This window comes from Melozone crissalis, unplaced genomic scaffold (assembly GCF_028551555.1).
Source record: "Melozone crissalis strain CALT ecotype California unplaced genomic scaffold, PUWL_Pcris_2 ptg000034l_1, whole genome shotgun sequence".
NCBI classification, from domain to species: Eukaryota; Metazoa; Chordata; class Aves; order Passeriformes; family Passerellidae; genus Melozone; species Melozone crissalis.
The window spans coordinates 11,509,937-11,526,068 of record NW_026535812.1 but is presented as its reverse complement, the minus strand read 5'-3'; the positions used below and the strand labels follow the sequence as shown (position 1 = coordinate 11,526,068).

The 16,132-nt window shown below is 39.3% G+C and overlaps 1 protein-coding gene across 2 annotated transcripts in view; it reads left to right on the top strand.

Moving 5' to 3' along the window:
- The window catches only part of TFDP2 (transcription factor Dp-2), a 46,921-nt gene extending 31,899 nt beyond the window's left edge, over window positions 1–15,022 (top strand). For both annotated transcript variants that reach the window (XM_054283041.1, XM_054283040.1), the window contains exons 9-13: window positions 1,645–1,713; window positions 3,285–3,436; window positions 7,668–7,834; window positions 13,068–13,173; window positions 14,036–15,022. In XM_054283041.1, the coding sequence (XP_054139016.1) occupies window positions 1,645–1,713; window positions 3,285–3,436; window positions 7,668–7,834; window positions 13,068–13,173; window positions 14,036–14,204 (663 nt within the window). In that variant the 3' untranslated portion in view covers window positions 14,205–15,022. The remainder of the gene's footprint in view (window positions 1–1,644; window positions 1,714–3,284; window positions 3,437–7,667; window positions 7,835–13,067; window positions 13,174–14,035) is intronic.
- Window positions 15,023–16,132: the final 1,110 nt, after the last annotated feature.

Sequence of the window (16,132 nt, the reverse complement as noted above, 5' to 3'; positions counted from 1 at the left end):
ACAAATGTTGCCTGTCCTTCAGGCCAAATGTGCTATAAATAAAAAGCACAAATCACTGAATTTACTGCAGCCTGCTGTAATGGCTGTCTGCAAATACATCTCCATTTGTGACACTTGGACATTAGGTATCTTAAAAGGTGGGTGGGTGCCTCTGCAGTACAGAACAGTTCTTTTTGTGCAGGGTCATTTACATCAATTGTCTTTCTAGATGTGGTAAGAGAAAAGCTTTTACTGTCCTTTTCCATTACAGTGACTTGAAAAATACATCCATCCAAGGAGAATGCATGTGTTCAATCATTATGCTACAGGATGTTTTTTTAAATTCTAGATAAATCTACATTTTGCATGCATTCATGTGAATGCATTGTCTCCAGTATAGGCTATTGTTACAAATATGGAACTTGAGTTTCATTGTCTCATCTTCAATAATCATATGCAATTCACTCTTTTAAGCTTTAATTACACATGCACAAATTGGAAGCCAGCCATATTTTTCAAAAAATGTTGCTTCCTCTGACATAATAGAAAAGAATGTAAAACAAAGTTGCATTTTCATGGTGTGAAAATCAGAATTAATTTTGTTTTAAGTCTGTATAAAGTGGCAACTGCTCTTACAATGTAAATTCGTAATAAGATTACCAGTACAAAAATCACTGCAAAAGAGCTTTTTAGATAGGAACCATGCCTGAACGAGAGCTGTACTGCTCACTGGTTTTAAGAGTCACACAAAGACAAGAGCACAGAAAGCCAACTGAAAGATGCATTTTAAACATTAAAATGTGTGAGGAGGGAACCACCACAAAGCAACCTAGTAAATAAGATAGAGAGGAGTTTGGGCCAGCTAAGATTTAAAATACCACATTATTTAGTTTCAGAGCTTGAATGAAAAGGTAATTTAAGAGTTTATTATTTTGGGAGCCAGTGATACAGAGATGGCACAAAGAGGATGATGAGCAAAAAGCCCTTTCAGCCCCAGTGACTGTTGTCCAGTTCTTCAGCATTGCCCCAGAGGACACTGCCAAACACTGCTGAACCTGCAGGGTGAGCTCTGCCCTGTGCCAGCCCTGCATGTCCCAGGTACAGCAGCCTGCCCACATCAACCAGCAGTAACTGAACTGCTGCAGGAGCTGTGCTCCCACAGAAAATGCCCTTTTTGTTGCTGCAGTCTTGTCAGTTTAGTCAAGTCTCAAACAAAAAGGGGAGGTCACTGGGAGGATATAGGTGATCATAAGCCCAGCCTTCATATATATATGTCTAGTGGTTTGCAGCTAGGAGAACAGTGGGACATGCACAATTCCAAAAGAGTGGAGGCCAGAAGGGCACCAAATTGGCACCAGATTGGCACCAAATCAAATACTTGCACATCCTCTCAAGCAAGTCTTTGATTTGGTGCCAGTTTGCACTCAGTGCAAGAAAGAAGAGGCAGAATGGGAGGGACATAAAAGTCTCTTGTAATAATTAAATCTTTACTGGACTTAAAACTGTTGACAAAGAAAGACCTTTCAGTCCGCCAGACCTGTTTAATGGAGAAACTCTTATGTCCATGCAATTTGCCCCCATTTGCAGAGAAAGCCAGTTCAGTTTGGCACAAGGGAATGGACAAGGTAATTAAGGATCTTGATGCATTTACATTTATCTTTTAAGATAGAAAAGCAGAAGCGGATTGAAAGGATAAAACAGAAGCGAGCCCAACTGCAAGAACTGCTACTGCAGGTATGTTTAATTTTAATTTTTTTCCCCATAAATGAAAATATCAAGTGTAAATCCAACATGTTAGACCTTCTGAAGTTCTTTCTAGATTTAACTTAACAGCTGTGACATACTAAGGAGAAAAGTTTGACCCCTGGGACCTTTCTGGATTCTGGTAGGGGACCTCCTGCTGACACTCTGTGGTTCAGTTTTGCCTGCTGTAAACCAGCACGCTCCATCTCTGTGCCACAAGCTTTCCTAGGTGTTCTGCTGAAGCCCTGCCAACCTCAGTGGGAATAGGAATAAGTCACAAGTCCCCTTTGTTGACTCTAAGTCCCCTCAGAGCTACCCTGAGTCATTATCCAAATTTCCCTTTGGTCTAAGCTATGAAGTTCACAACAGAACTTGTGTAAATGTGTGCAGAGTTGTTTTGGGGAACGTAGACAATTCTGGATCTTGAGTGGAAGGCTGGCAAATCCAACACCTTTACTTTCTGCCCCATACCTTTGAGATTACTTTTAGGTTTAATTGCTGAAATATATTTCAAATGCATCTTATTTATAAAGTAACATTTTATAAATATAGTTATGAGCATTCCTTACCATTCTAGTCTGTGCAGACTTTTAGTAATTTAAATGTAATCAAATGATTTTATGAGATTACAGGCAACAAGGCTACACTTTATTGCTAGTTCAACTACACTGATACACTTTTCATGTAATTGATATTCACTGAAACTTTCAAATATCTGATGCTTGTCTTTGTTGGTCACCAAAAGCTGTTTCTCCACTTAGGGTACAATTGGGATTCTATCTGTCTGACCCAATACAGCAGCAGTTCCTCCAACAATAACATGAAATTACACTAGTGAAAATAAGGCACCTCAGGCCCTCTTAACTTTTAGTCCAAATATTGACAGAGTTGATTCCCTTACTTTTCACAACTGTCATTATCGCCCTGATTGTGTTGATTGCCAAAGGGTTTACCAGTCCTTTGGGATTGTGGCTATCCATCTTTTTCCCCTTAAATGGAATAAGCAGTGCCTCAGGTGGGTAAGTTCACTGACTTTTAGTCCCTCAAATAACCTAAAATAATTTCCTAAAACCACACATTTTCATACATGGTTCATATATAAGAAACCAGCAGGCAGAGAGTGGTGTCACAAACAGCATCTGCTTAATACCTTCCAGAGGAGAGAGAATTCTTTTGAGAGAGAGGAGAAGGTGATGGATGAGAAGGGAAGGAAAATAAAAATGCAGATATGGGAAGTGGGGGAACTTTTGTTTAGTGTAGATATCTCCTACCCTGAGGCAATTACACATAAAAAGTACCAGAGAAGACCTCTGACTCCAGAGCCATTTCAAAGGCATTGGGGAAGCATTCTCCAGCATGCCTTACTGCTCCTTTCTTGTTTCTTCTCCAGGGAATATGAGGGGAAACAGTCAATAGTAAATGTGTGCAAAAATTGGGTGGTATACTGAAGGTATTGAGAGTTGGTAAATAAGACATTATGATATAAGGTTTCATTTCCTGGAAACACTGATGTCTGCTCTTTTATTGTCAGTGATCATTTTTTTCTTTCTTTTGTTTTACAGCAAATAGCATTTAAAAACTTGGTACAAAGAAATCAGCAAAATGAACAGCAAAATCAAGGCCCTCCATCTTTGACCTCCACAATACAGCTGCCTTTCTTAATAGTCAACACTAGCAAAAGAACAATTATAGACTGCAGCATATCAAGTGATAAGTGAGTGTTTGTGAAATTAATTTTTATTATTTTATTTTCTTTGTGGACTGGAATTTTTCCTCAAACAAGTGAGGGAAATTTTTCTAGTTTACTAGAAGTAATTATTGCATTTACGTTTGCAGCTGTCACTTCAGGGTGTTGCTTGCTGTTGTTTTCAATATTTAATGCAACTGCAGTAATAATATGGATGAGTTTATTAACACTGCCTTACAATCTCTAGTTAAAACAGGCTTTCACTGTTGTAAAAGGCACTTCAGGCTGACATTCCAAAGAGCATTCCCTGCACAGAAGAAATAACTGAATGAAACTGTTTAGTAGGAGAGCACTACCTTTTAAATCAGCCATGTGAATTCTTGCTCTTAGTATGCCATAAAAATGTACACAGTCAGAAACACAAGGTTACCCATGTGACACAAAAGTAACATACTCCAGGTGATGATAACAACTTTGAAAATGTTTTTTAACAGCAAAAAGTTCTTTGAAGGAAAAGATACAGAGATTTGTAATACTTTGTGAGCAAACTGCTACAGTTGCATTCACATTAATCTGAAAATCTCCCAGTTACATAATTGTGGGTGTTTGTGCTTTTCATCCTGTGAAAATATGGCTGAAGTTTGAGGTGCTGTTACCTTAACTGGTAATCTGCTCACAATCAGTTTATTAGCTGGAAATAGCTGGCTTTGCTCTAATACTGTAGATTACAGATTTCTCTCTGTGGTATGCAAATCTTGTACTGAACTTCAAGTCAATTACACAGCAAAAATAGACACACTCTAGTAACCCATGTACCAGCATGCAAAACAGCAATTAAAAGCTGATTTTTTGTAGAAAATTCAATGAAGTTCAGTATATTCTATCACAAAACTTGTGGAATACTCTCAAGAGCACTGCAGTTCAGCAAGTTGGGAACTTTAGGATCATTTTTGATTTAGCATAATTATACCCTTATTCTGTAGTCTCATTTTAAAGGTCTTCCTGCTCTTTTAAACAGGACTCTACATTTAGGTTTGAAGTTGTTAAAGAGTTGAACAGTTTCATACTGACACTTCAGAACTGCTGCTTTGAGTTGTCAGAGATTAATCTGGCATTTGGGATCCAGAGCAGTGTAACACGTTTCTGTGCTCTCCAGCTGTGTGAAAACACTCCCTACTAAAAGTGAGCACACCAAAATTATTGTTGTTGATACTTCAATTTATATAACTCAGCTGTGGTAGTGTGTGACCTGGAGGTCATTAAGTGTACAACCCAAATTAAGCCAGCTTTCCACTGGGGTTATTATTTGTGCAACTAATTAGTGGCAGCAGTAATAGGTAAACAGTGCCAGAAGCTGCTCTGTTTTAACCACTGTTACCCTGATCTGCTAAATAAGGCAGTTAGCAAAGGTGGTTTGGTGATTTCCCAGTCTGTAGTTAACTGGGGAGTGTTTCTGCTGCCTGACTCCATCACTGGTCAGCTTGAGGGCTTGCTCTGCACTTGGTTCCAGACTGAATCCACTTTTTAAGGGGCTTCCATTTTCCTTTCTTCTCCAAATAACATTTATATAAAGTACTGGTGTTAGTAAGTCCAATGAAGAGCCAAGCTCACAGCATTAGCTACTCAAAACTGTAGAGGAATTACAAAATTCCAGAGGAACTTCTACAGAAAGTAATTGCTTGGAAATGTCGTACATGTAAGGGTGGTACAGTATCAGAAGGAAAATAGGTGTGTGTCCTCTGTTTTCCTATGCAAGAACAGCCAAAACAGAGCAAAATGTCTCACAAATAAATTAAAAAAAAAAAAGAAATTATTGGGCAAGTTTTGTTTAGGGTTTGAGAAGGTAGATGGGTGCCAAGCAGCAAGCTGGGAATGGCATTTCTGAAGCTGGAGCAGGAAAAGCAAAGTCTTCAGATAAAAAGGAAGTAGTTAAGAACTAATTTTAAAGATGAGGCACCTGAACAAGTAAGTCCCATTTAAACAGGAAAAACTTATTTAGTGTATATGGTACTTCTGTATAAATGCTGTTGGTCCTAGAAAAAAAAAAAGAAAAAATAGCCAGAATACCTTGTTGTAAACAAGCTTTCAGACACAATAGATGTATCAGAAACTTGGAAAATTAGAACATCTCTAAGGGGAAATGCAGATTTTGTACAGCACTGGAGATACAGTGCTGTATATCAGCAAGAACATGTAGGAAGTGACCTCTTGTACCCTTACAGAAAGAATTGCCTGTAGCAGCAGAAAATCCAGATTAAAATCACTGGTGATCAAATTTGCACTTATCATGGGAAAGGGGCTGGAAGTGTACCCAAATTTTGCATACACAGTATTAATAGCCTCTGGACCTGCCTTGTATCACTGAATAATAACATGGTAGCCCAGCAGATAATTCCTGTGAGAACAAAAGTCAATTTCTCAGTAACAACTGAAATCATGCTGGGAATTACCAGGAAAACCAGCAAGGACTGCAGTGTAAAGCAAGATGCATGTAGTGCTTTATCTGGAATCCTACACTCTCATGTTCTTGGGACAAGTATGGCATAACCAAGAGACACACAGGAGGGCAGCAAGAAGGGCTGAGGCTGTGGAAGGGCTTTGACAGAAGAAGCAGATGGGCTCTTTGGCCTAGAAAGGAGAGGACATTGCATTCCCAGGTGTCTCAAAAGTCATGAGCGATATGGGAACATATATAGAGAACAGCTGCACACAGTTGCTTATTAAATTGAGAGACATTAAGAGAAGAAACCAGGTCATGACAAAAAGGTTTTTGTAACACTCTATGCAAGTAGTAATATTTGATTTTGTTAATGGTAAAAGTTTATAGTTCAAAAGGGGGTCATGTCAAGTGCCTGAAAGAAAATCTTCAAAAAGCTGTTAATAGCAAAATAGAAGTGTAGGGATTTCTAGCAGGCTGCTAGAAACTAAACTGGAGAAATACTGAAGACTGTAAATTTCTCAGTTTGGAAACTTGCTGGGAAAGGAAATTAAGTTGCCTTCCTTTCTGACATCCAGTATTTGGCCACAGCACATGGGAGAAGAATTGCAGAGCTATCAATAAATGCAGCTTTTGATGCTGTGCCATAAATTGGAATTCAGTTATGAGTCAGTAATTACAGCTGGTGGTAGCTTGGTATGACACCGAGCTGTGCCAGTTTAGGCAGCAGCGATGTAATTGTACAGGTTGAAATGAAAATGACACATCTTATTTTCCTTCTTAATGTGATTATGCTGAAATAAATAAAGGTACATAAACAATAGGTTTAACAAGTAATATGGTATGAGTCATAGAAGAAATGCTGTGTGTAACTGATAATTACACCCAGCACAAAACATTATATTACCAATTAAAAATTCTGTGTATAAACTCAAGAACTGTAAAGCTTCCAAGTTTCCTGGTTCAGGTATAAGAAAATCAGTATTAGAAAACAACCTAGCAAGAAAATTGACATGTGACATGAGCTTGGAGAGCTAATGGAAGACCCACCAGTGAGTTATCTTTTAAAGACTGTATCTCACAGATGAGTTGCTTTTCCAAGGATAAAGGTTTTGTTGGCAGGACAGGAGGTACTGGGAACTGAGCCTTATTTTACAGACCAGAACTGTCCAGGCTTTTAATACCTGTGATGACAGTGTAAGACCAGCCTAAATGCCCCTGCATTTCTTAAAGCTGTCTGAAGTTTATATCTCAATTTCCATTTTTATTTGCAGTTAAAAACACTTTAAAAGTCCTGCAGCAGGAACAATGGGTTGTGAACACACATGACTCTGAACAGTCTGCTTTTCTAGCTGCATCCAAAGAAGCAAAATTATACCAAAGTAAATAGGTCAGTTCACAGGAGGAGTGTTGCACATTAGAACAGAAAGTGAAATGCGAAAGCAGAAAAACAAAATAGTTATTTTGGTGACAGGGCTTCAGGTGACCTTATTGGCTTTAGTGCAAGTGAAGGTTCATGTTTAATTAAGGCCTCCCTCTTCCCCTTTGAATCTACTTAATGAGGTAGAAAATTTTAAACTTTGTTCCTGCACTGGTGAAGTTACTTTAATTGAGAATGTGCCATTTTAAACCTGTAGGCATGCCAGTCACAGAAAAGAGAAAGCATTTCTTGCACTTCTCTTTCCTTGAGGACCCCTTACAGAAAACCAGGACTTCAGGTGCTTACCTTAGTACATGCCAAAACCACCAGAGAAAGAATAGGCAAGAAGAGCACAGCTGTGCTCTTTTCAGAACCATCTCACTTTTCATTTTTCCATGCAGATTTGAATACCTCTTTAATTTCGATAATACTTTTGAGATTCATGATGACAGCGAGGTGCTGAAGAGAATGGGAATGTCCTTTGGGCTCGAAGCAGGCAAATGCTCAGCTGAGGACCTGAGAACTGCAAAATCACTGGTGCCAAAAGCTTTGGAAGGCTACATCACAGGTAAGTGAAATATTGTTTCTGATCAAATCCATAACCTTACTAAACTGAAGCAAATTTAATTATATTAACTTACATATGTAAATTTCAGGGTTTGGAGGACTTAGTAGGGTTGATACATGAACCAGTTGTTTTGCTGTTAATTTTGGAAGGTTTATCTTAATTGTCCTTAATGCACACTGATTTATAACAGTGTGATGTGTGAGCTGCATTATGAAGAAATTATTTCTTAAATAACTAAGTTGACACCAAGAACAAATTTTTATGTTAGTATTAATTCTGAGTAACTGAATGTATGGAGGAGCAAACTGGAAGAAGGCAGCTCTTCCCAAGCTGAGGAAAAGGAAAGAAAAAAGAGCACCTTGAGCTGGTTGGGTGCAATCCCTCAGGATCCAGCAGGTGCCACCTGAGAACTGAGCTTCTCTAAATAAAGCAAGTCCAAAGACTTCAGGACAGGTGTCCCAGGCAGGGGCTTTTACCTGCCCTGTTTGAACAGGTCGTGCTTAGACACAAGACTAGAACTCCTTCAGTCCATCCCTGGACTGGAGCTGCCACAATTGGCTGTCACTTCCTATAGTTACTGTCACTGTGTCCTTGCTGCACCGCAGCTTTAACTTAGCCCAGCATTTTCTCAAGTTTACATTTTAAATGGCTTAACATTTCAAACTACATCAGATGTGCTTATGTTTATTAACATTTATCTGTATTTTCCTGGTTCTCTTGTCCTGTGGGTTTTAAAACTAAAATTTCCTATTTTATTTTTGATCAATTTTGAAATCGCACCTGAAGTCTTTATAAAATGGCATTCACAATAAAAAGAGAAGTTGAAAGAATTCTTGATTTGTTCCTCACAGGTTCACTCAACTCAACATTATTTATCAGCATGTGTGAAAAAGGGGAAAGGAGCAGAACCCATGTATTTTAATAGTGTTGCAATGTTGAAGTTACTTAATTGCTCCCATGTGTTGAGGATCAAACTAAAATTCCTTTTTCATTTTAAGCCTGCATTAATTTACCTCCAGGGAATAGGGTTTCCTTGCATTTGCAAAAAACCCAGTGTCATGACACTGTTTACTGAGTACTTCCCTAGTAGCAAACCAGCAGCCTGGTACCTGTATAGAGTTTTAATCATAGGAAATGCATTGATTTTATTTTTTACTCAAAATCATTAAGGCAAGTATTGTACTCTTCATACATGGGTTACATTCAGCTGTTTCAGCCTCTGTAAAATTTAGCTTAGAAGTATTCCTACTAGTATATGTACTTAAAAAAAAAAGGTACTTTATTTTACATACCAGTACATATATTAATTTTAAATGTTTATTCTATCTGTTCCTTATTACATAATTGTGCTACACAAATCTACAGTTAAGAGTATGAATTGCATAGTGGTGGTTTCTAATTGCAGTAAGCGACCAATAAAGGAAACAGATTTAAATGTTTTGCACAATATTTGAAAAGCCAGCATTTACCTGATTACATTTTTTTGTTATCTTCCCATATTAACCTTGGGAGCCTTTAGACATTTTCTTACACAGCAAGAGTAGGGAAATAGAAGGGTCATCCCTGGTTTCTAGAATTCATGGTTACTTCTACATTGCCATGATGGCTCTTCCAAGGACAGTGGCTTCAGTTACCACTATACCGAGAGAACAGATCCAGGTCTCTTATTGATTCACTGAGTAAATATATTGCAATCAAGATTCATTATGATCCCAGTAGCTGCTCTAGACAGCCAGTCTAGACAGACACACAACTGCTCTGGAAGCTGCTCCTGTTCTAACGTGTCCAAATAGGTGAATTATTTCCTGTACAATGTCAGTTTGACCTTAGCCTGGACATTATTTCAGATAATTCCTGACTTCTAAACACTAACAATAGTTTGTACTATAATGCTTACCAGTAGGACTAGAGAAGCAGTTGGAAGAATCCTAAGTGTAAACCAGATAAACTAAAGAAACTTTTACTTGACAAAAAATGTTGGATCATCTCAGCTTTGAAAAGCAGTAACTTTCTATTTGCATTGAACAGGCACATAAAATGCTTGGAAGTGATGATGTGCACATCAAAGCTTTATTGGTGGATTTTCTTTTGAAGAGGATTGTGTGAATTCAGCCATTCTTCAAGTGCCCAAATTTCATAAAAGTAGTGTCTTCTAGGTTTGCTAGTTTCACCATGTTTTAGCAAATAAATGTATTTTTGTAATATGCATTTTAAATATTACATTGGTGTGATTCCCAGGTATGCCTGCCACTGAAATCAGCAGAAGCTAAGGCATATTGACCTCCAAGAGAAAAAGATTCTGTATCTTACATTATTTTTGTAACACATTTTTCTGTTGCTTGACTGTCATAACTGACAATGTCTAAAACATGACACTTGCCCCAGCTTAAGAGGACATCCCAAGGACACAATCCTAATTATACATTCCTGCCCATTTCTGCATTTTGACCCAGGTGATTTCCCATGTGCTCTCCCTAAGCTGGTTCCTGGTACTAAAGTGCAGGCTTTGTCTGGCAGACGACTTTGCATCAATTGAACAAGTAGAACTATGTAGCAAAGGGCTCCAGCCAGAACTGCTCAAGTGCAAAGGGGGCAGTGAGGTTGCTGGGTGAGCAGAAACACTCCTGGGACAAGCATCAACTCGCAGAACAGCAGCCAGAGTAACATCTCTCTTTTTTGGGCTGTACACTTCCTACAGGCACTTACCACAAAACCAAGTCCCACTTTTGTTAGTTGAGTTGTTACTACTAGAAATGAGGCTGCAGATTTTAAAAAAAGCAGGAAATAAGGTTTCTGAGGCACTAACAGTTGAGGTAACAACATCTTACCTTATGTATCCCACTAAGGCAGTGAGCAAAGTGGTGCAGTTTAGGACTTGGTTTTTTAACCTGTGTGAAGAAGTGCTCTGCTGTTTACCTGTGTAATTATCCATGATGGGAGAATGGGCTGGAGATGGAACTAAAGAGCTAAGAGCACCCACTGCCTGAGCAAGTTTGTTCAGATGTCAAGAACACTCCCATGCAGCATTTGTACATTAACTGCTAAAGCTATTGAGTGTATTGCTTTAGAGCCCTCTCAAATAAAGTATACATTTCTACCAAGAGTATCTGCTACAAGATATGCCTAGTATATAACAATGCCACTACTGGATTGGACTGCACCACCTTGGGAAGGTTCATTCAAATTGCTTTCCCTGGTTTTAGGTGTAGCTATTAGTAAGTGATCTACACTGCCAGAAGAAATAAGTCTTTTCATTGTAGGCACACTTCTGTTTTGACAGACTTTAACCATACTGGAAATGGCTTCAACTCCCCACCTTTCACAAACTTCTTATCCCTTGCTCCTCAGAGCCCACTGGAAAATTGAAATACATATTATATTATTGAAATATATATAATATTTAGAAATATGAGGCAATGAAAATTCAAGGCAGGGATATGCTTTTATGAACCACCTTTCTGCCATGCTTCTACTTTGCTCTTCAAAAGGAAGACTAACGAGCTATTATCCAGAAATGTTTATAAACCACAAGATTACCAGCAGTGTCTTCTTAATCTTCTGAAATATTAAACATGTACACACAGGTACAGTACTTCAAAATACAGGGAACAACACTGTGGTACAGCTCTATTAGTCTAAATACAATGCAGTCATTCCAAATGGTTTAGCCTCCTCCTGCACAGACAGGAGGAAGCTGTGAGAACATGTTCTCTGTAACATGAAACCTGCATTTAGGGCAATCTTGATGAAAGACATCAGGCTCCAGCCACACTTAACTGTTCTCATCTATTCTGTCCTCACACATCACCCTAAAACTGCCACTTATCAACATTTGCTATCATGTTCCAAGGACTGCTGCCAGGAACACCACCCTTGCTAGCCTTGTTTTGTACCATGGCATTTAAATACCTTGCTGCAACAGCTTTCCACAGCACAAACCAAGGTAGCCTGGGAAGCCAATTTACATGGCTGTGGCAGCCTGCTTCAAACAGTCCCTGTGCTAGGCAGCACTGCCAAATCTAGAGGAACCAAAGCTTGACAAGGACACAGGACAAATGAGAATGTGTGTGTAACAAACACAGTTATTTCTCTTACCTGCTGTTATAGAACAACTTGAGATAATTATGAGTAGTACAGTCCCAGTTACTGCCACTGTGCTGTCTAAAACAGAGGCTTGGTTAGGCACAGAGTTTAACAGTAAGGACTCTAACTTCTGATTTAAAACATCCAGCTGGAACCAGATGCAAGTGCCATAGAAAAGAACTAGACAGTCTTGGTAACTTTGTTTTGATGTTAACTTTGTGTCGAGATAGAATTTGGGTAGGTGAATAGAAATGCCTTATCTAAGAAACAAATTAGAAACACAAAAAAAATCCATAAATATAAGTGGGTCAGTAGACTTGGTTTGGTGATTCTCTTGGCAGAAATGTGCATAACTGGAAACAACTGACAGGCATAACTACTTGTTAGGGAATTTGAAAACAAGTATTGTGGGGGTTGTTAGTAACCTCTTCACATCTCTCAGGGGGTTTTTAACAAACTGCCTAAAGAAACTTGGCATTATTGCCAGACCATTTTAATGGTCTTAATGCCCCCATTTCCTGGCCCTAGGGAGGACAGTGCCTTTCATGTCTCACGTGCAGTGTACAACAGGCTCTCTCTTCCATTCTTGGCACCAGCCCTTTGCCATGGTCTGTGCATGTCCACAGCTTCTGCCCAGCTCTGGCTGGGGGCACAGTGGCTGAGGAGGCTGCCCCACAGCCAGCCATGAGAGCACCAGGCTGAAACTGCCTGAAACAGCAACACAGAGACTGCCTGGGTGGCTTCACTGCACTGTCTCAAACCCAAATAAATACAATTCCTTTTGTACCCTCACCAAGTGGGGCAGCCAAGGCTTGGAGCTGTCTGGGCATTTCACAGGGTCAGGCTGTGGCAGTGAGTTTCCATGAAGGACTCCAGAACTCATTTCAGGTACCTGTGATTGCATACAGTCACCAGCCAGGTGAATCTTCTTCAGAGGGAAAAGCTGAGTGCAAGGCTTAAGTGAATCCACAAACACAGGATATCATTTCATCTTGATTAAACAGGACACATGTACGGTATAAAACTCAAGCTACTGGTACCTTCTAAACTAAATTAAGGGATCCTAATTGCAAAGAGAATGCAAAATTTAAAATTGTAAAAGAAAGAAAAAACATAAGTAACTATAATAAATAGCTATGCTTTCTTCTAGATATGTCTGCGGGATTTTCATGGGTAAACCAAGGGTTAATTTCAAGTTCAGCACAAGCAGTTTCCCATTTTGAGGCAGCTGGAAGCACATATGATGCTAAATCAAGGTAAATAAAATTATTTTTTATTCAAGAATAGTTATATATGTGGTACTTTAGTAACCTTGCTATTTCATACCATTTGCACGCAGGAATTGAGATATTATCATTGCTGATTTTAGTGGTGAAAAAGTCTCTGTCTTCCATGAAGGAAAATTATGTTTGAAAGGTCAAATCAACATGCTTTGAACATTGACCATACCAGCTATTTTGTACCTATGTTTCATAAGAATAGAATCACTTCCAAGCCCCCTTTCCTGATTAACCCTAAATTCCTGCCTGGGCATGGACTACAGATAGATAATTACATGTGGATAAAAGCCTGGTAATATTTCTGAAGATTGCACAAGAATGTCTGCTCTCTAAATGCACTGCTATTTAAGCTTTCATGAAAGAAATTTAGTCCACGCAACTTAATAAGAATTTAAAATTAAAAACCAACAACCAAACAAAAAACACCATGAGCAAACCCCAACCTTAAATACACCTCAGCAGCAGACTTTGCTTGGAGGCTACCTGTACCACAAAAAATGGAAATAGGGATTATTGTTTTGGAGCAGGCTCTTTCTCATAACAATTAACAGCCTCATTGTATATTGCAAACATTTCTGTGTATTAAAGAAACTGAGATGATTTCCTTTTTTTTTCTTCAGCTTAAGCAATTCTATTAGTTGATTATGAAAAAAAAGGAAGTCACCCAATATTCTTTTTTATGCAATTTTCCAATGTTTTTCAACTCTCCTAACTAACTTTGGGATTTTTCCTTGTTGGTAGCATTTCTCTGACTAAAGGAAAAGCTGAGGCCAAAAAGAAAAAGCTTAAAACCTCCTGAGAAGCCCTCTAAACTTGCCCCTTTCTGTTGTCTTGCTAGTGAGAATGCAGGGCTGTGTTTGGATGCTGAAGTGGCCTTAGCAACGGGGCAGCTGCTTGCCCCTAGCAGTCAGCAGTCCAGCAGCGCAGCGTCCCGGGGGGAGACGCCCTGCTCCTTCAATGAGGAGGATGAAGAGGATGAAGATGAGGATTCTTCCTCCCCAGAATGAGGACAGGAATATACAAAATGCTGCTCAAATATTCTTAATGGGAGTTCCTGTTTGGATTTTACTGGTTTCTTGCCTTGGTTTGCACTGTGTTTGGTGAACCAAAATGGAAGCTTCAAAACAAGTTTATCCATAGCTGAAATTGAAGAATTGTGTAACTGAACACAGAGTGACATGCAGAGACAGAGCAAAGTGGGTTTTATAAACTATAAATGAGGAAAAGAACAAAGTCCCTGGAGATTTGGCAAAGTAAACCTTAAGATCATCTTTTCCATTTTGGGACTCGAGTATCTGTCTTCCCCTTGTCTTTTTCAGATGGAGGAGAAAACAGTCAGTCAGTAAAAGCTGATTCTTGTATTGTCTTTTGGCTGTTCTGCCTTTAGAAAAAGGGGGAGAGAGCACACACAAATGTGCTAAAATCATTATTTAAAACTATCTTGTATGAAAGTGGTTATAGGGAAAAGGGACTGTTAAAATGTTTGCTTTTTTTCTGTTCAACTTGCTGTACAGAAGATTCTTAAAGTAATATAAATTGCAAGTGATTAAATGAATCTTGAAATAGTTTATATCCATTTTAGATACTCTAAAAGTAACAGAAAGCATTAGTATAAAAGGTTCATATGTTCATTTATATTGCAGGCCTAATTTATTTTAAGTGATTATTCTTAGCCATTATTAAAACAGTCAGAAAAAAAACAGTATTCTCTGCACCAGCTTTTTTCAAGGAAAATAAGTTAAAAAATTGTATTTCTAGATTACAGCGTATTCAGTGTAGCTTCTCCTTTATTGTTCTAACTTTATATAATCCCTTTGATATTAGAGCATGTCTTGTTTTTTTAAAAAAGGCCTCCCACTATGTTAAGGATCTCAGGCAGTGTGTTTTCAAGGCAGTCTTTTCAAATTTGGGGTGGGCAGGTCACATAACTTTTAAAGTCATAGGCTGAGGTTCTTAGGGAAAAAATTAAATTTCAACAATACATTGTTTCATGTTTTGCATTCTGACAGACTTTCTTATCAGTAAGTTCAGTTGCACTCACCTTGATGCACCTTTGAAAGTTGTGTCAAACCATGTAAAATACTCTGTGGCTCAAGTTACCCAGCACATATCCCATGTGAACTGTTAAACTCAGACTTGCAGCAGAAGGCTGTGTTTTCCATAGCTAACATCACATCCAATCATAAAGACCTTTTAAAAAAACCAAAACCTTGAATATCAATGTAAAATACACTGTAGATGTACTCTTCCCATGGTGTTCCAGCGCCCAGGACTTTGCCTAGCTCTGAGGTAACTGTTTTTCATGAGGTCAATCTTGCCAGTTTTTCCTCTGTCTGCAGGGGCTGTCCCATGTCCCAGCTGTCTGGGGCAGCTGTCCTGGCTCTGTTCTGCTCTGGGGGATGGGTGAGGTCCCTTGTGCTGCTGCTCACTGAGCAATGGCAGCAGCTGCCCTGGGCTGCTGCAGCATCACTCTCACAGCCTGGGCTGTGTCCACAGCGTCTTCTACAGCCAAACTTGCACTCACTCCAAAAGCACCGAGCCTGAGCTACAGAGACAAAATGAGGCCCCAGCTCAAGAGCTGCCTGGCTGTGTGCAGGAGTTAGCCCAGGGCTGTCAGCCACAGGTAAAACTGAGGCATAGACAAGCACCACCCACACGTTTCCATTACAAACAGAAGCATCCAGATAGGAACTTCTCACAGACATTCAAACTCCTGCAGCTGAGGAGTGCCTGAGGGCAGCACCAGTACTAGCCATGGCTTTTGACTGAGCTGTTTTACAAATGAATGGCAAATGCACAAACTGAAATGCCTACTATGGTACTCACCTCGGGGCAAGACTGCTCAGCCCATCCTGTGCTCATGGCTCACAGGCAGCAGCAAACTGAGGGCTTCACACCCCCTCACTTCCACCGAATCTGTAACACTACCTCCATA